The 24,320-nt window shown below is 46.2% G+C and overlaps 2 protein-coding genes across 2 annotated transcripts; one reads left to right on the forward strand and one right to left on the reverse strand.

Annotated features, from left to right (window-relative positions):
- The first annotated feature begins 3,828 nt into the window (after positions 1-3,828).
- LOC121559931 (class E basic helix-loop-helix protein 23-like) lies at positions 3,829-6,155 on the forward strand. Its single transcript, XM_041872960.2, has one exon. It carries the CDS (start codon positions 4,077-4,079, stop codon positions 4,938-4,940), a length of 864 nt encoding a protein of 287 aa, XP_041728894.2. The 5' UTR covers positions 3,829-4,076; the 3' UTR covers positions 4,941-6,155.
- A 5-nt stretch (positions 6,156-6,160) lies between these two features.
- dok3 (docking protein 3) lies at positions 6,161-24,230 on the reverse strand. Its single transcript, XM_041872959.2, has 6 exons — positions 23,848-24,230; positions 23,418-23,637; positions 22,903-23,003; positions 11,530-11,626; positions 9,290-9,459; positions 6,161-7,359 (listed from the first exon to the last, which is right to left on the reverse strand). The coding sequence occupies exons 1-6, from the start codon at positions 23,902-23,904 to the stop codon at positions 6,358-6,360; spliced, it is 1,647 nt and encodes a 548-aa protein (XP_041728893.2). The 5' UTR covers positions 23,905-24,230; the 3' UTR covers positions 6,161-6,357.
- Positions 24,231-24,320: the final 90 nt, after the last annotated feature.

Genomic DNA, 24,320 nt, shown 5'->3' on the forward strand with positions numbered 1-24,320 from the left:
CAACCAGTAAGAATTCCGGCTCTCACAGACCTGTTAGTTTTTCTTTAAGAAGCCCTCCTGTTCTCCACTCATTACCTGTATTAACTGCACCTGTTTGAACTTGTTACCTGTATAAAAGACACCTGTCCACACACTCAATCAAACAGACTCCAACCTCTCCACAATGGCCAAGACCAGAGAGCTGTGTAAGGACATCAGGGATAACATTGTAGACCTGCACAAGGCTGGGATGGGCTACAGGACAATAGGCAAGCAGCTTGGTGAGAAGGCAACAACTGTTGGCGCAAATTATTAGAAAATGGAAGAAGTTCAAGATGACGGTCAATCACCCTCGGTCTGGGGCTCCATGCAAGATCTCACCTCGTGGGGCATCAATGATCATGAGGAAGGTGAGGGATCAGCCCAGAACTACACGGCAGGACCTGGTCAATGACCTGAAGAGAGCTGGGACCACAGTCTCAAAGAAAACCATTAGTAACACACTACACCGTCATGGATTAAAATCCTGCAGCGCATGCAAGGTCCCCCTGCTCAAGCCAGCGCATGTCCAGGCCCATCTGAAGTTTGCCAATGACCATCTGGATGATCCAGAGGAGGAATGGGAGAAGGTCATGTGGTCTGATGAGACAAAAATAGAGCTTTTTGGTCTAAATCCACTCGCCGTGTTTGGAGGAAGAAGAAGGATGAGTACAACCCCAAGAACACCATCCCAACCATGAAGCATGGAGGTGGAAACATCATTCTTTGGGGATGGTTTTCTGCAAAGGGGACAAGACGACTGCACCGTATTGAGGGGAGGATGGATGGGGCCATGTATCGCGAGATCTTGGCCAACAACCTCCTTCCCTCAGTAAGAGCATTGACGATGGGTCGTGGCTGGGTCTTCCAGCATGACAACGACCCAAAACACACAGCCAGGGCAACTAAGGAGTGGCTCCGTAAGAAGCATCTCAAGGTCCTGGAGTGGCCTAGCCAGTCTCCAGACCTGAACCCAATAGAAAATCTTTGGAGGTAGCTGAAAGTCCGTATTGCCCAGCGACAGCCCCGAAACCTGAAGGATCTGGAGAAGGTCTGTATGGAGGAGTGGGCCAAAATCCCTGCTGCAGTGTGTGCAAACCTGGTCAAGACCTACAGGAAACGTATGATCTCTGTAATTGCAAACAAAGGTTTCTGTACCAAATATTAAGTTCTGCTTTTCTGATGTATCAAATACTTATGTCATGCAATAAAATGAAAATGAATTACTTAAAAATCATACAATGTGATTTTCTGGATTTTTGTTTTAGATTCCGTCTCTCACAGTTGAAGTGTACCTATGATAAAAATTACAGACCTCTACATGCTTTGTAAGTAGGAAAACCTGCAAAATCGGCAGTGTATCAAATACTTGTTCTCCCCACTGTATGTACACACACATTTCAGTCATTTAACACTTTTATTCAGAGCGACTTACAGTAAGTAGTGAGTTTACATGTTCGTACTTTTCCCAGTAGCCCAAACCAGTACACTTTATGTTTATTGTCCTACTACTAAATTATTCATAGCTGTGGCTATACCTACAGTGCCTTGCAAAAGTATTCATCCCCCTTGGTGTTTTTCCTATTTTGTTGCATTACAACCTGTAATTTAAATGAATTTTTTATTTGGATTTCATGTAATGGACATACACAAAATAGTCCAAATTGGTGAAGTGAAATGAAACAAATAACTTGTTTCAGAAAATTCTAAAAAATAAATAACGGAAAAGTGGTGCGTACATATGTATTCACCCCCTTTGCTATGAAGCCCCTAAATAAGATCTGGTGCAACCAATTACCTTCAGAAGTCACATAATTAGTTAGATTGCACACAGGTGGACTTTATTTAAGTGTCACATGATCTGTCACATGATCTCAGTATACATACACCTGTTCTGAAAGGCCCCAGAGTCTGCAACACCACTAAGTAAGGGGCAACACCACCAAGCAAGCGGCACCATGAAGACCAAGGAGCTCTCCAAACAGGTCAGGGACAAAGTTGTGGAGAAGTACAGATCAGGGTTGGGTTATAAAAAAATATCCGAAACTTTGAACATCCCACGGAGCACGATTAAATCCATTATTTAAAAAATGGAAAGAATATGTCACCACAACAAACCTTTCAAGAGAGGGCCGCCCACCAAAACTCACGGACCAGGCAAGGAGGGCATTAATCAGAGGCAACAAAGAGACCAAAGATAACCCTGAAGGAGCTGCAAAGCTCCACAGCGGAGATTGGAGTATCTGTCCATAGGACCACTTTAAGCCGTACACTCCACAGAGCTGAGCTTTACGGAAGAGTGGACAGAAAAAAGCGATTGCTTAAAGAAAACAATAAGCAAACACGTTTGCTGTTCGCCAAAAGGCATGTGGGAGACTCCCCAAACATATGGAAGAAGGTAGTCTGGTCAGATAAGACTAAAATTGAGCTTTTTGGCCATCAAGGAAAACGCTATGTCTGGCGCAAACCCAACACCTCTCATCACCCCGAGAACACCATCCCCACAGTGAAGCATGGTGGTGGCAGCATCATGCTGTGGGGATGTCTTTCATCGGCATGGACTGGGAAACTGGTCAGAATTGAAGGAATGATGGATGGCACTAAATACAGGGAAATTCTTGAGGGAAACCTGTTTCAGTCTTCCAGAGATTTGAGACTGGGACGGAGGTTCACCTTCCAGCAGGACAATGACCCTAAGCATACTGCTAAAGCAACACTCGGGGCGTTATTTCTTGTTTGTTTCACAATAAAAAATATTTTGCATCTTCAAAGTGGTAGGCATGTTGTGTAAATCAAATGATACAACCCCCCAAAAAAAAACAAAAACATTATAATTCCATGTTGTAAGGCAACAAAATAGGAAAAATGCCAAAGGGGGGTGAATACTTTCGCAAGCCACTGTACCTGCCCAATATTGTCTCCTATACTACTAAATGATTCATAGCTGTGGCTATACCTACCTGCCCTGCAGTCAGACATACTGTATCTGTTATCAGTGATCGGGGTGTGGCGGAGACAGGTGTGTCCATCACCCTGCCTAACACCTGGCCACCACCTGGCAACTTTTATTACCGCAAATAATCCACAGAGATTGTCCATTTTTACTGTTTATTTGAGAACAAACTAGAACATATATTGCTCTGCTATGCATGTCAGTTCTTCCTCTACGAGTCTGCTTCTCCCCTAGCTAATTCCGTTGCTTATCTGCGCTGTATTATATTGTCAAGGGATAAGGATGTGGGTAAGTTTTTAACTGACGTTGGCAGCAACACAAACTAGAGGAAGATAAATATTCAGATTAAATATAGGGAGATGTCAAGGCGAGTACTCCACCCTCAAGGAGTCCTTTTATTGTTTTTTTATTATTCAAATAAATAATTCATCTGTTTATAGGCGACACTGCCAAAACCCCAAAAAGCAGCCCTTAGAAAAATGTGTATTCGATATACATAAATCATTCGTTTATTTTTCACGAGACCTAAAAGTCCCCCAATATTTTCTGGAATCGAATAAACACAAATACACCCTAGTCGTGAGAGTTTATTCGTTGAAAACAAACTATTTAAAAAGTAAAATTATTATTATTTTCTCCAAGACATAATGACCTCGGATGACAAGTGAAGGAGTTACAATGCACAATATTTGCACAAAAGAAAGTTACGATCGGCCCAATTGTTTTATTTTGTGGGGAAGAGGCAACCCACGCTATTGGCTGTGCCATCCGAACCTGTGTGCCTCCTAGGGCGGGGTTAGGTGGAGGGGGATGTAGGACTGAAGGATCGGCCAGGATCCAGAGGTGACAGCCAGGAGATTGTGTCACAAGTGAGTCAACTGTTAGCGCCGTTCTTGGGCATTTAAGAGACACATTTTCAGCGCTGTCCAAGCCTGGTTTTGGTGGAATTTTTTCTTTTTTTTTTTTGCTCTGAAACTCCTCACAACTCTCCAACTAAGTCTTACCGCTGTCCTTGAATATTTAAGACACGTTCCAGTGCTTTCCAAATATTGGTTATCCAAGATAGAGCGAAATAACTCACCATACCTCTCCAACCGAATCGTGGATGTCTGTAGCCGTTATGACAGCTAAAACAAAACTGTCCGGCTGGCCAGACTACACAGCCGAGGACTTCCCCCTGTTAGAACAGTCTAAACTGGGACATCTCGGATCCAGAACCTGGGTAACATCTCCAGGAGGGCAGTCTCCATACTCACCCAGAGATACGGGCCATTACGCACACAGCGGCTCCATGGATCTCTCACTGGAGAAACTCATGTCGGTGAGTAAACTAACGAACAGTGGTGTCACGATAGAGATGGACCTGGATACAGTAGCAGGGGACCAGGGAGAGGAAGGTAACGGTAAGCAGCAGGGCCACCACCCGGGCCCGCAGAAACACCGGCGCGTCGCAGCTAACGCCAGAGAGAGGCGGAGGATGCACGGGCTGAACAAGGCGTTTGACACGTTGCGGAGCGTGATCCCGTCCGACAATAACAAATTGTCCAAGTATGATACTCTTCAAATGGCTCAGATCTACATCCAGGAGCTTTCGGAGCTGCTCACCGGGGCGGTGAAGCCAGAGGGTCGGGTCGGGTCTCGGAGTGGATGTGCCTCACCGGACATAGACCACACCATCCCGGCTAGGAGGAACCTGCTGGGGTCTTTCTCTCCAGAGCCCCGGGGGAGCGGTGGTGGGATGACTGGGGTCAGCTACACCCTGCAGGACTCCCCCTCCCCGCAGCCTCAGAACAAGAGACTGGTCGGAGACCAGGAGAACACTGACCCCGTCGGTCACCTCATCATTCTGTCTGCGCCTAAAACTGATCTAGGATCGGGGAATAAGAGGATGTCTGACACTCCTAACGGGAGTGATGGAGAGTCGTCGCATTACAGTGACTTTGAGGACGGACAGGCCGGCAGACAGTGACATTTTAGAGTCTGAATGTCACAACAGGAACTCTTATAGGAGACGTTTTAATATGGATTGCTCAATATTTTATATAAACTGTGTGTTTTAGAAGACATAATAATGGACACCAAATAGAGCCACGTAGCCCACCTTGAAATGTTGAATAATGTTCTGGTTTAGATCGAGACGGTAGTCTCGGTAGTCTAGGCCTACTCTCGGCTTGTCTCATCATGCCATATTTATTTATTAGATATGGACACCAGGGTTGGGGGTCAATTCCGTTTTCAATTCAGGAAGTACACTGAAATTCCAACTCTAATTCTCTCCAATGGGAAACATTGGAATCAGAATTTGGTTTACTTTCTGAGTTGACTGGAGTTTAAAGGGAATGTTCCCCAAACCCTGCTTGTAGTCCCCCCATCTTGAAAAGTTGAATGTTGTTCTGGGTTAGATTAAAACGGTAGTCTAGACTACATTTAGACAAGAACACGAACATCCCAGTGAGCACAAGATGTTGAAAATTAGTATTTTCAACATCTTTTACTCATAAGGAGGGATGTTTCATCATGCCACATTTATTTATTAGATATCGACACTGCAAAATAAAAAAGACCTAGCCTACTGTGTGATATTGTAGACTTTATTATGTATTTAAACAAGGCCTTGTAATATGACTTCTCATAGGGCCTTTCCTTCGTTTATTGCACTTTATTGACTAAATAAGTCCGGAACATTTGGTTTCACTGTCTGACTGCATTTATATCTAACAATCAAAAAATAAAAACATAACTTTGATATTTATGTATTGTTATTTTGTATTCTTGCAAGAATAGTTTTTGATGCAATAAATACAATTTTGTATTTGGTGGATACATTTTTCGAAAGTTTTTTCTAATTTCTCCAGGATAATTCACTCTCTGCCTGATTTTAATTTCAACACTGTATATTCAAAGGGCTTTATTGGCATGGGAATCATATGCATAACCTACTCTTAGTCAACTCAATATGTTGTTTCAATATATTTTAATTTAATGCAAGAGATACATCCGTAATATGTAAATGCACACACACAACACGATGTAGGCCTACACCGAGTACTGCTGGTTGTTTCTCTAGTAGCATTTCTTGTGAACAGACTACATAGCATAAATGGTATTGTTCTGGGTTGCTGAGATTAGACAGGGATAGAGTCCTAGTAGTGGTAATTACAGCCACGGTCTCTTGTCTTCACTGGGCCGGGGGTGTAGAGGGGTTCGGGGGATTTGCAGACTAAATGCTGAAATAAATGCAATTTACAAATGTACACAATACACTTTTGATTCAGCTGTGCACTTTCAATACTGGCAGTTCTTCAGGCACCCAAAGTCACCTCCCCATGTCTTTTAGTTCTGATAGAGCTGGTATATAAGTCACTGTCTTTTAGTAACAGTAGACATTAGCATTCACTGCCTCTTGGTGTCACTGTGGCCAGGGGGGGTAATGGGGGCTGGGCATTTAGGGAGGGTTGGGGTTGCTGAAACTTAGCCAGATCCTTACCCAGGATGTCAGAGAGCTTCTGTTTAAAACTGACAGGGACCCCGGTGGAGCCACCCGAGGCCGTCTCCTCTTCCCCCTGTAACTGGGCCTGTAACTGCAGGTGGGCCAGGTTTGGCATAGACCGGGTCTGGGTTTGGGGTTGAGGCATGGGCCAAGCCAGAGACAGTGGCTGGGTCTGGGAGGGATTGCTCACTAAAGCATAGACACACGCTGAACTACCCCCCATCCTCTCCTTCTCCCACTCTCTCTCCCCTGCCCTCCCAATAACACCCCTTCTCAGGTTGTAATGAGGAGACCCCTCTGCCAGCCCCAGTTTGTTCAGGTCGACAGTATCCAGGGAGTGGCACCTCTCTTCTTCTTCCTCCTCGTAGAGGGGCAGGCTGTGCTGTGCCCTGAGTGGGGCGGGTGGGCGGTGGTCCTCTATAGTGGCGTACAGATCACTATCAGAGTCAGCCATTGGCTCAGGCCCCGGAACCGGTTCAGTAACAGGAGTTATGATTGGAGTGTTGGGTAAGAGGTTGTTTCTCATTGGTAGAGGAGGGGCAGTGGGTCTGTCTGATAGGTCGGTCAGGGTGCGGGTGTGGACTCTTTGTTTGTTAGGAGGGTGAGGAGAAGAGGAGGAGGAGGTGTGATGGAGTTTAGGAGAGGAGGAAGATGTGTGAGGAGAGGGAGGAGAGGAGGAGTGAGGGAGTTTAGGCGAGGAGGAAGAATGAGGAAGTTGAGGAGAGGAAGAGTTGCCAGGAGGCTGGGTAGAGGTCTTGGTGTCTTTATTGTCCATTTCGCTGTGCAGAGTAAGTGCATCTACAATGGCCTTGTAGATCTGAGGAGCATGCTTAGACAGGAAGGTGAATTGACCCTCTCCTGAGGTACAGCGACGACCTGCCTCGAAGCTGAAGCCCCCCTGTCAATCACACACACACAACACAAGAATGGGTTACTCCAGGATTGACCAATCACTGCACTATTACCACATAAAACAGTAAAAACATCACAATATTATTGCAGAAAATTGACAGATCACCGCACTACAAAAAGAGGGCTCACAATTTCAACCAATCACCACACATCTACCGCATAATATGGTTCAGTCAAGCCACAAGGCAACAAACTTTTTTCTTCGTCAGCACATTTTTTGTGACAAATTGGACTAAATCATTGCATATTGCCATGCAAAATTTTAGAATTTCCGCCACAAAATCCTGGAGGGACTGGTTATTCAGTTCTGATGATTATGATAGACACAACACAACTCTGATATCTACTGGACATTACCACTGAATAATCGGACTAATCTCACCTCTGACCTTTTACCTTGACCTGTCCAAAGCGTCGTAGGAGCTGGTAGAACCAGCAGTAGAGGGTCTGACCTCTGACCTCTTACCTTGACCTGTCCAAAGCGTCGTAGGAGCTGGTAGAACCAGCAGTAGAGGGTCTGACCTCTGACCTTTACCTTGACCTGTCCAAAGCGTCGTAGGAGCTGGTAGAACCAGCAGTAGAGGGTCTGACCTCTGACCTCTTACCTTGACCTGTCCAAAGCGTCGTAGGAGCTGGTAGAACCAGCAGTAGAGGGTCTGACCTCTGACCTTTTACCTTGACCTGTCCAAAGCGTCGTAGGAGCTGGTAGAACCAGCAGTAGAGGGTCTGACCTCTGACCTCTTACCTTGACCTGTCCAAAGCGTCGTAGGAGCTGGTAGAACCAGCAGTAGAGGGTCTGACCTCTGACCTTTACCTTGACCTGTCCAAAGGCCGTAGGAGCTGGTAGAACCAGCAGGACGACCCGTCCAAGCGAGGAGCTGGTAGAACCAGCAGTAGAGGGTCTGACCTCTGACCTTTTACCTTGACCTGTCCAAAGCGTCGTAGGAGCTGGTAGAACCAGCAGTAGAGGGTCTGACCTCTGACCCTTTACATTGACCTGTCCAAAGCGTCGTAGGAGCTGGTAGAACCAGCAGTAGAGGGTCTGACCTCTAACCCTTTACATTGACCTGTCGAAGCGTTGTAGCAGCTGGTAGGGCCAGCATTTGACGGTTTGACCTCTAACATATAACCTGCGACCTTTAACCCTTTACTTTGACCTTTAAAAGGGAAATCCTTCGTTGGAAAAAATAACAAAGCAGGCTTATACACAGAGCTATGACTGACCAGCCAATATATCAACATTATAGTTTGAAGCATGATGTCTCGGCTATACAGTGTTTGTTTACATTTGCAATGTTTATAAACATTGGAGTAAAACAAGTTTATATTTTGGGTTCTGATGAGGTACGACAGTTGAACTAAGCTGATGAGGCATTTATAAGTTATATTCTTCAAGAACCAATGGGTGTATATCATTCATTTATAAGTCAAAAAATGGATGTAGCAACTGCAGATTGCCCCTCTAACCTCTAACCTTGACCTGTCCGAAGCGTCATAGCAGGTGAAGAGCCAGCAGTAGACGGTCTGACCTCTAACCTTTAACCTTGACCTGTCCGAAGCGTCATAGCAGGTGGTAGGGCCAGCAGTAGACGGTCTGACCTCTAACCTTTAACCTTGACCTGTCCGAAGCGTCATAGCAGGTGGTAGGGCCAGCAGTAGACGGTCTGACCTCTAACCTTTAACCTTGACCTGTCCGAAGCGTCGTAGCAGGTGGTAGGGCCAGCAGTAGACGGTCTGACCTCTTACCTTGACCTGTCCAAAGCGTCGTAGCAGGGGGCCAGCAAAATTAATTGACCTGTGCAGGTGGTAGGGCCAGCAGTAGACGGTCTGACCTCTGACCTCTTACCTTGACCTGTCCAAAGCGTCGTAGCAGGTGGTAGGGCCAGCAGTAGACGGTCTGACCTCTGACCTCTTACCTTGACCTGTCCAAAGCGTCGTAGCAGGTGGTAGGGCCAGCAGTAGACGGTCACACCTGTCTGGAGGTCCTGGAGCAAGATGGTGTCTTGTTCTGGCAAGAGGAGGTAACTTCCTGTCAGCTGACATCTCCTCGACGCCTCATTGGTCTGAACTGACACCTGGTATCGGGCTGGGACGAGCAGAAGGAAGAGGGGAGGGGGAGGAGGAAAGATATTTAAACATCACGATGTTAACTTGAGATTCATTAAGATTCATCATTCATACATGGACATTTAGGTAGCTCTTACTATATCTCAAGTAAGGATTAGTCCCTACACAAAACCCTAACATGCTGACTAGTCAAAAATACTTCTTTATTTGAATAAAAAGCATATAAATAGATTCAACACAAAAGGCACAAGGATATTCCAATTATTTTCACCACAGATATTATTTTCTGCAGTCTTCAGCTTGTCAGTGGGGTGTGAAGTCAACAGAAATGAAAAGACATTTGGATTAGCCAGAACCTTTTCTCTCCTGTGTGTCTGAGCCTCTGAGATCTCTCAGAGGATGCCAGCGTCCCAAACGGTACCCTATTCCCTTTATGGGGATCTAAAGTAGTGCACTATGTAGGGAATAGGGTGCAATTGGGGTGCAGTTTCTTTCTGCTGATGTCATCCTGTTTAAATAATAATAAATAATATGCCATTTAGCAGACGCTTTTATCCAAAGCGACTTACAGTCATGCGTGCATACATTTTTGTGTATGGGTGGTCCCGGGGATCGAACCCACTACCTTGGCGTTACAAGCGCCGTGCTCTACCAGCTGAGCTACAGAGGACCACTGTTTCATACTACAGTGATAATTAAAAGCGCCCTAGAAAACATCCATCCCATTCATTTATTCACCATCCATTCTTTCTTTGCAAATAGACCATTTAGGTTCATTACAGGACCTTTTCATTCTGCGTGGGTTCTTCTAAAAAGAGCAGTCTCATCCTTCTCTGTTCCGTTGGGCCATCCTGTGTCCTGTTTCAAAACCCTCAGCGCTTACAGGACAGATCACTGTGATAGCAACACAGTGTATAGTAACAGTAGTGGGGCAGATCTGGCGCGCATTTCCAAGACATACTGTAGATACACTGCATGACCAAAAGTATGTGGACTCCTGCTCGTCCAACATCTCATTCCAAAATCATGGGCATTAATCTGGAGTTGGTCCCCCCCCTTTGCTGCTATAACAGCCTCCACTCTTCTGGGAAGGCTTTCCACTAGATGTTGGAACATTACTGCGGGGACTTGCTTCCATTCATCCACAAGAGCATTAGTGAGGTCGGGCACTGATGTTGGGCGATTAGGTCTGGCTCGCAGTTGGCGCTCCAATTCATCCCAAAGGTGTTCGATGGGGTTTAGGTCAGGGCTCTGTGCAGGCCAGTCAAGTTCCTTCACACTGATCTCGACAAACCATGCTGTAGCGTTAAGATTTCCCTTCACTGGAACTAAGGGTCCTAGCCCGAACCATGAAAAACAGCCCCAGACCATTATTCCTCCTCCAGCAAACTTTACAGTTGGCACTATGCATTGGGGCAGGTAGCGTTCTCCTGGCATCCGCCAAACGCAGATTAGTCTGTCGGACTGCCAGATGTTGAAGCGTGATTCATCACTCCATATAATATATTTCCACTGCTCCAGAGTCCAATGGCGGCGAGCTTTACACCACTCCAGCCAACGCTTGGCATTGCGCATGGTGATCTTAGGCTTGTGTGCGGCTGCTCGGCCATGGAAACCCATTTCATGAAGCTCCTGACGAACAGTTCTTGTGCTGACGTTGCTTCCAGAGGCAGTTTGGAACTCGGTAGTGAGTGTTGCAACCGAGGACAGACAATTTTTACGGCGGTCTCGTTCTGTGAGCTTGTGTGGCCTACCACTTCGCGGCTGAGCCGTTGTTGCTCCTAGACGTTTCCACTTCACAATAACAGCACTTACAGTTGACCGGGGCAGCTCTAGCAGGGCTGAAATCTGACAAACTGACTTGTGCCACGTTGAAAGTCACTGAGCTCTTCAGTAAGGCCATCCTACTGCCAATGTTTGTCTATGGAGATTGCATGGCTGTGTGCTCGATTTTATACACCTGTCAGCAACAGTGTGGCTGAAATATCTGAATCCACTAATTTGAAGGGGTGTCCACATACTGCTGTATATATAGTGTATGCCGTATATAGTATATGTGTGGGTGTGTGGGTGTGTGCATTCTATGTACCTGTCTTCCAGGTAGCATACAGCTCATTCTCCTCCATGGCTATCTCCATCCCATCTCCTCTCTCCTTCTCTCTGCTCTCTGTGTTTCCAGGGTCTTTCTGCAGCAGAAGAAAAGGAGGGTGATATTACACGTCCTCAACTTGAGAATACCAGTGCTGAGATAAAACATCATGCTGAGATAAATGAATGAGGCCCAGACAGAGAGTATTGTTCTGATTTCACAGAAGTCTTGGTCAAGTGGCAGAGCATTGTAAACTTTAGGTTACAGTTTAGCTTTATAATCATAATGAATACTCTGTGTGTCCGGGCCTCTCATTCATTCAATCTCTATGATTACATGGAAAGCTGGTCCTAGATCAGTACGCCTACTCTAAGACGTTTTATGTATACGAGCCCAGAGCGCTGTAAACGTTAAGGTTAAACCACGAGGTGATCTCTCTTATCTCCGTTGGTTTTATGACTGTAACACTGTTTGAGAGGTGGCTAGGGGGGAGGGGAGACAGGGTTTGAGAGGTGGCTAGGGGGGAGGGGAGACAGGGTTTGAGAGGTGACTAGGGGGGAGGGGAGACAGGGTTTGAGAGGTGACTAGGGGAGGGGAGACAGGGTTTGAGAGGTGGCTAGGGGGAGGGGAGACGGGGTTTGAGAGGTGACTAGGGGGATGGGAGACAGGGTTTGAGAGGTGGCTAGGGGGAGGGGAGACGGGGTTTGAGAGGTGACTAGGGGGAGGGGAGACAGGGTTTGAGAGGTGACTAGGGGGAGGGGAGACAGGGTTTGAGAGGTGACTAGGGGGAGGGGAGACAGGGTTTGAGAGGTGGCTAGGGGAGGGGAGACAGGGTTTGAGAGGTGACTAGGGGGAGGGGAGACAGGGGTTTGAGAGGTGACTAGGGGGATGGGAGACAGGGTTTGAGAGGTGACTAGGGGGAGGGGAGACAGGGGTTTGAGAGGTGGCTAGGGGGAGGGGAGACAGGGTTTGAGAGGTGGCTAGGGGGAGGGGAGACAGGGTTTGAGAGGTGACTAGGGGGAGGGGAGACAGGGTTTGAGAGGTGACTAGGGGGAGGGGAGACAGGGTTTGAGAGGTGGCTAGGGGGAGGGGAGACAGGGTTTGAGAGGTGACTAGGGGGAGGGGAGACAGGGTTTGAGAGGTGACTAGGGGGAGGGGAGACAGGGTTTGAGAGGTGGCTAGGGGGGAGGGGAGACAGGGTTTGAGAGGTGGCTAGGGGGAGGGGAGACAGGGTTTGAGAGGTGACTAGGGGGGAGGGAGACAGGGTTTGAGAGGTGACTAGGGGGAGGGGAGACAGGGGTTTGAGAGGTGGCTAGGGGGAGGGGAGACAGGGTTTGAGAGGTGGCTAGGGGGGAGGGGAGACAGGGTTTGAGAGGTGACTAGGGGGAGGGAGACAGGGCTTTGAGAGGTGACTAGGGGGAGGGAGACAGGGTTTGAGAGGTGACTAGGGGGAGGGAGACAGGGTTTGAGAGGTGACTAGGGGGATGGGAGACAGGGTTTGAGAGGTGACTAGGGGGGAGGGGAGACAGGGTTTGAGAGGTGACTAGGGGGAGGGGAGACAGGGTTTGAGAGGTGACTAGGGGGAGGGGAGACAGGGTTTGAGAGGTGACTAGGGGGAGGGGAGACAGGGTTTGAGAGGTGACTAGGGGATGGGAGACAGGGTTTGAGAGGTGACTAGGGGGAGGGGAGACAGGGTTTGAGGAGGTGACTAGGGGGATGGGAGACAGGGGTTTGAGAGGTGACTAGGGGGAGGGGAGACAGGGTTTGAGAGGTGACTAGGGGGGAGGGAGACAGGGTTTGAGAGGTGACTAGGGGGATGGGAGACAGGGTTTGAGAGGTGACTAGGGGGAGGGGAGACAGGGTTTGAGAGGTGGCTAGGGGGAGGGAGACAGGGTTTGAGAGGTGACTAGGGGAGGGGAGACAGGGTTTGAGAGGTGACTAGGGGGGAGGGGAGACAGGGTTTGAGAGGTGACTAGGGGGAGGGGAGACAGGGTTTGAGAGGTGACTAGGGGGGAGGGGAGACAGGGTTTGAGAGGTGACTAGGGGGAGGGGAGACAGGGTTTGAGAGGTGACTAGGGGGAGGGGAGACAGGGTTTGAGAGGTGACTAAGGGGGAGGGGAGACAGGGTTTGAGAGGTGACTAGGGGAGGGGAGACAGGGTTTGAGAGGTGACTAGGGGGAGGGGAGACAGGGTTTGAGAGGTGACTAGGGGGATGGGAGACAGGGTTTGAGAGGTGACTAGGGGGAGGGGAGACAGGGTTTTGAGAGGTGACTAGGGGGAGGGAGACAGGGTTTGAGAGGTGACTAGGGGGAGGGGAGACAGGGTTTGAGAGGTGACTAGGGGGAGGGGAGACAGGGTTTGAGAGGTGACTAGGGGGAGGGAGACAGGGTTTGAGAGGTGACTAGGGGGAGGGGAGACAGGGTTTGAGAGGTGACTAGGGGGAGGGGAGACAGGGTTTGAGAGGTGACTAGGGGGAGGAGAGACAGGGTTTGAGAGGTGGCTAGGGGGGAGGGGAGACAGGGTTTGAGAGGTGACTAGGGGGGAGGGGAGACAGGGTTTGAGAGGTGACTAGGGGGAGGGGAGACAGGGTTTGAGAGGTGACTAGGGGGGAGGGGAGACAGGGTTTGAGAGGTGGCTAGGGGGGGGGGGAGACAGGGTTTGAGAGGTGACTAGGGGGGAGGGGAGACAGGGTTTGAGAGGTGACTAGGGGGAGGGGAGACAGGGTTTGAGAGGTGGCTAGCGGGGAGGGGAGACAGGGTTTGAGAGGTGGCTAGGGGGGAGGGGAGACATGGTTTGAGAGGTGACTAAGGGGGAGGGGAGACAGGGTTTGTGTAAGCAGCAGTAAGGAGAAGTGAGGAGGTGACGAACTGTTGCTTTCAGGACTACTTCCTCATTGTTGCCAGTGGGTTTGCTTGCAAATAGCAGCTTACTGGGCGCTGGTCAAAAATGAGTGAAGTATAAGGATGCCCTATAGGAAATAGGGTGCATTTGGGACGGGCTGAGCTACACTACAAGACCCTTTAATGTTGTCTCATGAATACTAGCCCCATCTGATGTTGTCTTATGAATACTAGCCCCTTCTAATGTTGTCTTATTTACATTTACATTTTAGTGATTTAGCAGACGCTCTTATCCAGAGCGACTTACAGTTAGTGAGTTCATACACTTTTCTTATGAATACTAGCCCCTTCTAATGTTCTTTCACCTTCTGTATAAAAATGTGATAATAGCAATAAATGTCAAACTGGCTATTTATATAGTCCCTCCCCCCAGGAAGGTAGGAGATACTGACATAAACACTATTTATATAGTCCCCTCCTCCCAGGAAGGTAGGAGATACTGACATAAACACTATTTATATAGTCCCCTCCCCCCAGGAAGGTAGGAGATACTGACATAAACACTATTTATATAGTCCCTCCCCCAGGAAGGTAGGGAGATACTGACATAAACACTATTTATATAGTCCCCTCCCCCAGGAAGGTAGGAGATACTGACATAAACACTATTTATATAGTCCCCTCCCCCTGGAAGGTAGGAGATACTGACATAAACACTATTTATATAGTCCCTCCTCCCAGGAAGGTAGGAGATCCTGACATAAACACTATTTATATAGTCCCTCCCCCCAGGAAGGTAGGAGATACTGACATAAACACTATTTATATAGTCCCTACCCCCTGGAAGGTAGGAGATACTGACATAAACACTATTTATATAGTCCCTCCCCCCAGGAAGGTAGGAGATACTGACATAAACACTAGTTATATAGTCCCTCCCCCAGGAAGGTAGGAGATACTGACATAAACACTATTTATATAGTCCCCTCCCCCCTGGAAGGTAGGAGATACTGACATAAACACTATTTATATAGTCCCTCCCCCAGGAAGGTAGGAGATACTGACATAAACACTATTTATATAGTCCCTCCCCCCTGGAAGGTAGGAGATACTGACATAAACACTATTTATATAGGTCCCTCCCCCCAGGAAGGTAGGAGATACTGACATAAACACTATTTATATAGTCCCTCCCCCCAGGAAGGTAGGAGATACTGACATAAACACTATTTATATAGTCCCCTCCTCCCAGGAAGGTAGGAGATACTGACATAAACACTATTTATATAGTCCCCTCCCCCAGGAAGGTAGGAGATACTGACATAAACACTATTTATATAGTCCCTCCTCCCAGGAAGGTAGGAGATACTGACATAAACACTATTTATATAGTCCCTCCCCCCAGGAAGGTAGGAGATACTGACATAAACACTATTTATATAGTCCCCTCCCCCAGGAAGGTAGGAGATACTGACATAAACACTATTTATATAGTCCCCTCCCCCCAGGAAGGTAGGAGATACTGACATAAACACTATTTATATAGTCCCCTCCCCCCAGGAAGGTAGGAGATACTGACATAAACACTATTTATATAGTCCCCTCCTCCCAGGAAGGTAGGAGATACTGACATAAACACTATTTATATAGTCCCTCCCCCCTGGAAGGTAGGAGATACTGACATAAACACTATTTATATAGTCCCCTCCCCCCTGGAAGGTAGGAGATACTGACATAAACACTATTTATATAGTCCCTCCCCCCAGGAAGGTAGGAGATACTGACATAAACACTATTTATATAGTCCCCTCCCCCCAGGAAGGTAGGAGATACTGACATAAACACTATTTATATAGTCCCCTCCCCCCAGGAAGGTAGGAGATACTGACATAAACACTATTTATATAGTCCCTCCCCCAGGAAGGTAGGAGATACTGACATAAACACTATTTATATAGTCCCCTCCCCCCAGGAAGGTAGGAGATACTGACATAAACACTATTTATATAGTCCCTCCCCCCAGGAAGGTAGGGGAGATACTGACATAAACACTATTTATATAGGCCCCTCCCCCAGGAAGGTAGGAGATACTGACATAAACACTATTTATATAGTCCCTCCCCCCAGGAAGGTAGGAGATACTGACATAAACACTATTTATATAGTCCCCTCCCCCCAGGAAGGTAGGAGATACTGACATAAACACTATTTATATAGTCCTCCCCCAGGAAGGTAGGGGAGATACTGACATAAACACTATTTATATAGTCCCCTCCCCCCAGGAAGGTAGGAGATACTGACATAAACACTATTTATATAGTCCCTCCCCCCTGGAAGGTAGGAGATACTGACATAAACACTATTTATATAGTCCCTCCTCCCAGGAAGGTAGGAGATACTGACATAAACACTATTTATATAGTCCCTCCTCCCAGGAAGGTAGGAGATACTGACATAAACACTATTTATATAGTCCCCTCCCCCCAGGAAGGTAGGAGATACTGACATAAACACTATTTATATAGTCCCCTCCTCCCAGGAAGGTAGGAGATACTGACATAAACACTATTTATATAGTCCCCTCCTCCCAGGAAGGTAGGAGATACTGACATAAACACTATTTATATAGTCCCTCCCCCCAGGAAGGTAGGAGATACTGACATAAACACTATTTATATAGTCCCTCCTCCCAGGAAGGTAGGAGATACTGACATAAACACTATTTATATAGTCCCTCCTCCCAGGAAGGTAGGAGATACTGACATAAACACTATTTATATAGTCCCTCCCCCCAGGAAGGTAGGGAGATACTGACATAAACACTATTTATATAGTCCCCTCCCCCCAGGAAGGTAGGAGATACTGACATAAACACTATTTATATAGTCCCCTCCTCCCAGGAAGGTAGGAGATACTGACATAAACACTATTTATATAGTCCCCTCCCCCAGGAAGGTAGGGAGATACTGACATAAACACTATTTATATAGTCCCCTCCCCCAGGAAGGTAGGAGATACTGACACAAACACTATTTATATAGTCCCCTCCTCCCAGGAAGGTAGGAGATACTGACATAAACACTATTTATATAGTCCCCTCCCCCCAGGAAGGTAGGAGATACTGACATAAACACTATTTATATAGTCCCTCCCCCAGGAAGGTAGGGAGATACTGACATAAACACTATTTATATAGTCCCCCCCTCCCCCAGGAAGGTAGGAGATACTGACATAAACACTATTTATATAGTCCCTCCCCCCAGGAAGGTAGGAGATACTGACATAAACACTATTTATATAGTCCCTCCCCCCAGGAAGGTAGGAGATACTGACATAAACACTATTTATATAGTCCCCTCCCCCCTGGAAGGTAGGAGATACTGACATAAACACTATTTATATAGTCCCTCCCCCCAGGAAGGTAGGAGATACTGACATAAACACTATTTATATAGTCCCTCCCCCCAGGAAGGTAGGAGATACTGACATAAACACTATTTATATAGGCCCCTCCCCGCAGGAAGGTAGGAGATACTGACATAAACACTATTTATATAGTCCCTACCCCCTGGAAGGTAGGAGATACTGACATAAACACTATTTATATAGTCCCTACCCCCTGGAAGGTAGGAGATACTGACATAAACACTATTTATATAGTCCCTACCCCCAGGAAGGTAGGAGATACTGACATAAACACTATTTATATAGTCCCCTCCTCCCCAGGAAGGTAGGAGATACTGACATAAACACTATTTATATAGTCCCTCCCCCCAGGAAGGTAGGAGATACTGACATAAACACTATTTATATAGTCCCCTCCTCCCAGGAAGGTAGGAGATACTGACATAAACACTATTTATATAGTCCTCCCCCAGGAAGGTAGGAGATACTGACATAAACACTATTTATATAGTCCCTCCCCCAGGAAGGTAGGAGATACTGACATAAACACTATTTATATAGTCCCTCCCCCAGGAAGGTAGGAGATACTGACATAAACACTATTTATATAGTCCCTCCCCCAGGAAGGTAGGAGATACTGACATAAACACTATTTATATAGTCCCTCCCCCAGGAAGGTAGGAGATACTGACATAAACACTATTTATATAGTCCCCTCCCCCCAGGAAGGTAGGAGATACTGACATAAACACTATTTATATAGTCCCCTCCCCCCTGGAAGGTAGGAGATACTGACATAAACACTATTTATATAGTCCCTCCTCCCAGGAAGGTAGGAGATACTGACATAAACACTATTTATATAGTCCCTCCCCCAGGAAGGTAGGAGATACTGACATAAACACTATTTATATAGTCCCTCCTCCCAGGAAGGTAGGAGATACTGACATAAACACTATTTATATAGTCCCTCCCCCCAGGAAGGTAGGAGATACTGACATAAACACTATTTATATAGGCCCCTCCTCCCAGGAAGGTAGGAGATACTGACATAAACACTATTTATATAGTCCCCTCCCCCCAGGAAGGTAGGAGATACTGACATAAACACTATTTATATAGTCCCTCCCCCAGGAAGGTAGGAGATACTGACATAAACACTATTTATATAGTCCCTCCCCCAGGAAGGTAGGAGATACTGACATAAACACTATTTATATAGTCCCTCTCCCAGGAAGGTAGGAGATACTGACATAAACACTATTTATATAGGCCCCTCCTCCCAGGAAGGTAGGAGATACTGACATAAACACTATTTATATAGTCCCCTCCCCCAGGAAGGTAGGGAGATACTGACATAAACACTATTTATATAGTCCCTCCTCCCAGGAAGGTAGGAGATACTGACATAAACACTATTTATATAGTCCCCTCCCCCAGGAAGGTAGGAGATACTGACATAAACACTCATTTATATAGTCCCTTCCCCCTGGAAGGTAGGAGATACTGACATAAACACTATTTATATAGTCCCTCCCCCAGGAAGGTAGGAGATACTGACATAAACACTATTTATATAGTCCCTCCCCCAGGAAGGTAGGGAGATACTGACATAAACACTATTTATATAGTCCCCTCCCCCCAGGAAGGTAGGGAGATACTGACATAAACACTATTTATATAGTCCCTCCCCCCTGGAAGGTAGGGAGATACTGACATAAACACTATTTATATAGTCCCCTCCCCCCAGGAAGGTAGGGAGATACTGACATAAACACTATTTATATAGTCCCCTCCTCCCAGGAAGGTAGGAGATACTGACATAAACACTATTTATATAGTCCCCTCCCCCCAGGAAGGTAGGAGATACTGACATAAACACTATTTATATAGTCCCCTCCCCCCAGGAAGGTAGGAGATACTGACATAAACACTATTTATATAGTCCCTCCCCCAGGAAGGTAGGAGATACTGACATAAACACTATTTATATAGTCCCCTCCCCCAGGAAGGTAGGAGATACTGACATAAACACTATTTATATAGTCCCCTCCCCCAGGAAGGTAGGAGATACTGACATAAACACTATTTATATAGTCCCTCCTCCCAGGAAGGTAGGAGATACTGACATAAACACTATTTATATAGTCCCCTCCCCCAGGAAGGTAGGGAGATACTGACATAAACACTATTTATATAGTCCCTCCCCCCAGGAAGGTAGGAGATACTGACATAAACACTATTTATATAGTCCCTCCCCCCAGGAAGGTAGGAGATACTGACATAAACACTATTTATATAGTCCCTCCTCCCAGGAAGGTAGGAGATACTGACATAAACACTATTTATATAGTCCCCTCCCCCCAGGAAGGTAGGAGATACTGACATAAACACTATTTATATAGTCCCTCCCCCCCAGGAAGGTAGGAGATACTGACATAAACACTATTTATATAGTCCCTCCTCCCAGGAAGGTAGGGAGATACTGACATAAACACTATTTATATAGTCCCCTCCCCCAGGAAGGTAGGAGATACTGACATAAACACTATTTATATAGTCCCTCCCCCAGGAAGGTAGGAGATACTGACATAAACACTATTTATATAGGCCCCTCCCCCCAGGAAGGTAGGGAGATACTGACATAAACACTATTTATATAGTCCCCTCTCCCAGGAAGGTAGGAGATACTGACATAAACACTATTTATATAGTCCCTCCTCCCAGGAAGGTAGGAGATACTGACATAAACACTATTTATATAGTCCCTCCCCCAGGAAGGTAGGAGATACTGACATAAACACTATTTATATAGTCCCCTCCTCCCAGGAAGGTAGGGAGATACTGACATAAACACTATTTATATAGTCCCCTCCCCCCAGGAAGGTAGGGAGATACTGACATAAACACTATTTATATAGTCCCCTCCTCCCAGGAAGGTAGGAGATACTGACATAAACACTATTTATATAGTCCCTCCCCCCAGGAAGGTAGGAGATACTGACATAAACACTATTTATATAGTCCCCTCCCCCAGGAAGGTAGGAGATACTGACATAAACACTATTTATATAGTCCCTACCCCCTGGAAGGTAGGAGATACTGACATAAACACTATTTATATAGTCCCCTCCCCCCAGGAAGGTAGGAGATACTGACATAAACACTATTTATATAGTCCCCTCCCCCCAGGAAGGTAGGAGATACTGACATAAACACTATTTATATAGTCCCTCCCCCCAGGAAGGTAGGAGATACTGACATAAACACTATTTATATAGTCCCTCCCCCCAGGAAGGTAGGAGATACTGACATAAACACTATTTATATAGTCCCCTCCCCCCAGGAAGGTAGGAGATACTGACATAAACACTATTTATATAGTCCCCTCCCCAGGAAGGTAGGAGATACTGACATAAACACTATTTATATAGTCCCCTCCCCCAGGAAGGTAGGGAGATACTGACATAAACACTATTTATATAGTCCCTCCCCCAGGAAGGTAGGAGATACTGACATAAACACTATTTATATAGTCCCTCCTCCCAGGAAGGTAGGAGATACTGACATAAACACTATTTATATAGTCCCCTCCCCCCAGGAAGGTAGGGAGATACTGACATAAACACTATTTATATAGTCCCTCCCCCCAGGAAGGTAGGGAGATACTGACATAAACACTATTTATATAGTCCCCTCCCCCCAGGAAGGTAGGAGATACTGACATAAACACTATTTATATAGTCCCTCCTCCCAGGAAGGTAGGAGATACTGACATAAACACTATTTATATAGTCCCCTCCCCCAGGAAGGTAGGAGATACTGACATAAACACTATTTATATAGTCCCTCCCCCCAGGAAGGTAGGAGATACTGACATAAACACTATTTATATAGTCCCCTCCTCCCAGGAAGGTAGGAGATACTGACATAAACACTATTTATATAGTCCCCTCCCCCCAGGAAGGTAGGAGATACTGACATAAACACTATTTATATAGTCCCCTCCCCCAGGAAGGTAGGAGATACTGACATAAACACTATTTATATAGTCCCCTCCTCCCAGGAAGGTAGGAGATACTGACATAAACACTATTTATATAGTCCCTCCCCCCAGGAAGGTAGGAGATACTGACATAAACACTATTTATATAGTCCCTCCTCCCAGGAAGGTAGGAGATACTGACATAAACACTATTTATATAGTCCCCTCCCCCCAGGAAGGTAGGAGATACTGACATAAACACTATTTATATAGTCCCCTCCCCCCAGGAAGGTAGGAGATACTGACATAAACACTATTTATATAGTCCCCTCCTCCCAGGAAGGTAGGAGATACTGACATAAACACTATTTATATAGTCCCTCCCCCCAGGAAGGTAGGAGATACTGACATAAACACTATTTATATAGTCCCCTCCCCCCAGGAAGGTAGGAGATACTGACATAAACACTATTTATATAGTCCCTCCCCCCTGGAAGGTAGGAGATACTGACATAAACACTATTTATATAGTCCCCTCCTCCCAGGAAGGTAGGAGATACTGACATAAACACTATTTATATAGTCCCCTCCTCCCAGGAAGGTAGGAGATACTGACATAAACACTATTTATATAGTCCCCTCCCCCCAGGAAGGTAGGAGATACTGACATAAACACTATTTATATAGTCCCTCCCCTCAGGAAGGTAGGAGATACTGACATAAACACTATTTATATAGTCCCCTACCCCCTGGAAGGTAGGAGATACTGACATAAACACTATTTATATAGTCCCCTCCCCCCAGGAAGGTAGGAGATACTGACATAAACACTATTTATATAGTCCCTCCTCCCAGGAAGGTAGGAGATACTGACATAAACACTATTTATATAGTCCCCTCCTCCCAGGAAGGTAGGAGATACTGACATAAACACTATTTATATAGTCCCCTCCCCCCAGGAAGGTAGGAGATACTGACATAAACACTATTTATATAGTCCCTCCCCCCAGGAAGGTAGGAGATACTGACATAAACACTATTTATATAGTCCCCTCCTCCCAGGAAGGTAGGAGATACTGACATAAACACTATTTATATAGTCCCCTCCCCCCAGTGTACCTGGAAGATAAAACTCCCCCCTACCTGGAAGGCTAGTTGACAGAGAGCCTCCACCCAGTCATGGTAGGTCTCTGAGGCCAGGATGTAACTTCTCTGTGTGGTGTTCAGATAGAATGCTCTACAGTCTGGAGGCAGTTCAAAGTCCAACGTTTTTATTTTAGAAAAGAGAAGAAAAGCGGCAATACATTTAATAAAACAACATTTTCAAAACAGCTAAACTGCCTTAATCAGGGTTTCAACAGTTTCTCAGATTGCAGATACACTGATATGAACCGATAAAGGACCGGTTTCATGGACAGATTAAGCCGAGTTCTGGACTACAAAGCTCAAAAGGAAAGTCTCCATTGAAATAGGTTTTTAGTCAAGAACTAGGTTTAATCTGTGTACGGGTCTGGAAACCGTAGAAGATCCAGATTAACTAGACATTCTGCCACTAATAAAACCTGAGTATTCGCAATAAAATCAGATTATTTTGTGCATGTAAACATACCAAATTGTGGCACTAATAAATAACAATGAGATAAATACAACACTATTACCGTCGTTAGGTAGGGCTGGAGGGCAGCTCTCCTCTGGGGCAGGGACGACGCTGAGACAGTCACACAGCTGAACAACCCTCCTACCCTGGGGGGACTTGGGCTTGGAGGCGTTGCCGGTGGGGGTGGTAAGGCCTCCGTCAAGGAGGTCGAAGAGTTCGACTCGACCGATGCCGAAGATGCTAGGGGGGTAGAGAACCATCCACGTCTTCCTCCACGTTTTCTGTGAAGGAGGGATGCAGCGGGCAATCAAATCACGATTCCTTTTTTTTTTTTTTTTTTACTGTTGAAATAACTGTCATAAACATCACTTGAATTTATAAAATCAGATGAGAATAGCCTTGAACATTTCTTCCGACATTAGTGAAGACTCATCTATTAGCTCAGTTGAGTAAAGTCCTGCAAATACACAGCATCTTTGTAAAACACTCACCTTTCCAAACTTGTTTCCCTTAAGGTAGATCATCCCCTCCTTGAAAACAACCTCCATGCCTCTCCCTCTGTGTAAATAAGGCAATCAAACAAAAAAACAGTCCTTAACCCCCACCCTAAAAATGTAGCCTACGTCCTCTCTTAAGTCTGTCTGTTAGTTAGGTTATCCTCTAGTGCAACTACGTAGTCTTCGTTCTAATCTCCGTTAAGTTAACCTCCAGCACCTCAGAGTACTGAACCCTTTCCCAGCCTGTGTTTTAATGCGGTGACATCCACCACTACCAACTGACAGTCCAGTCCCTTCCCCAGTCTGTCCACAGCAGCTGTGTTCCAGTGTACTCTGATGCGATAGTGACCCTGCCGTTAGTTCAGCAGTAGCAAGACGTTCACCGCCCCTTCCTTCCCCTCTCCAACACCACGGATGATTAAGCTCGTTCTTAGTTACAATCTAAAAATGCTTATCGTGTTCACAAT

This window comes from Coregonus clupeaformis, unplaced genomic scaffold (assembly GCF_020615455.1).
Source record: "Coregonus clupeaformis isolate EN_2021a unplaced genomic scaffold, ASM2061545v1 scaf0485, whole genome shotgun sequence".
Lineage (NCBI taxonomy): Eukaryota > Metazoa > Chordata > Actinopteri > Salmoniformes > Salmonidae > Coregonus > Coregonus clupeaformis.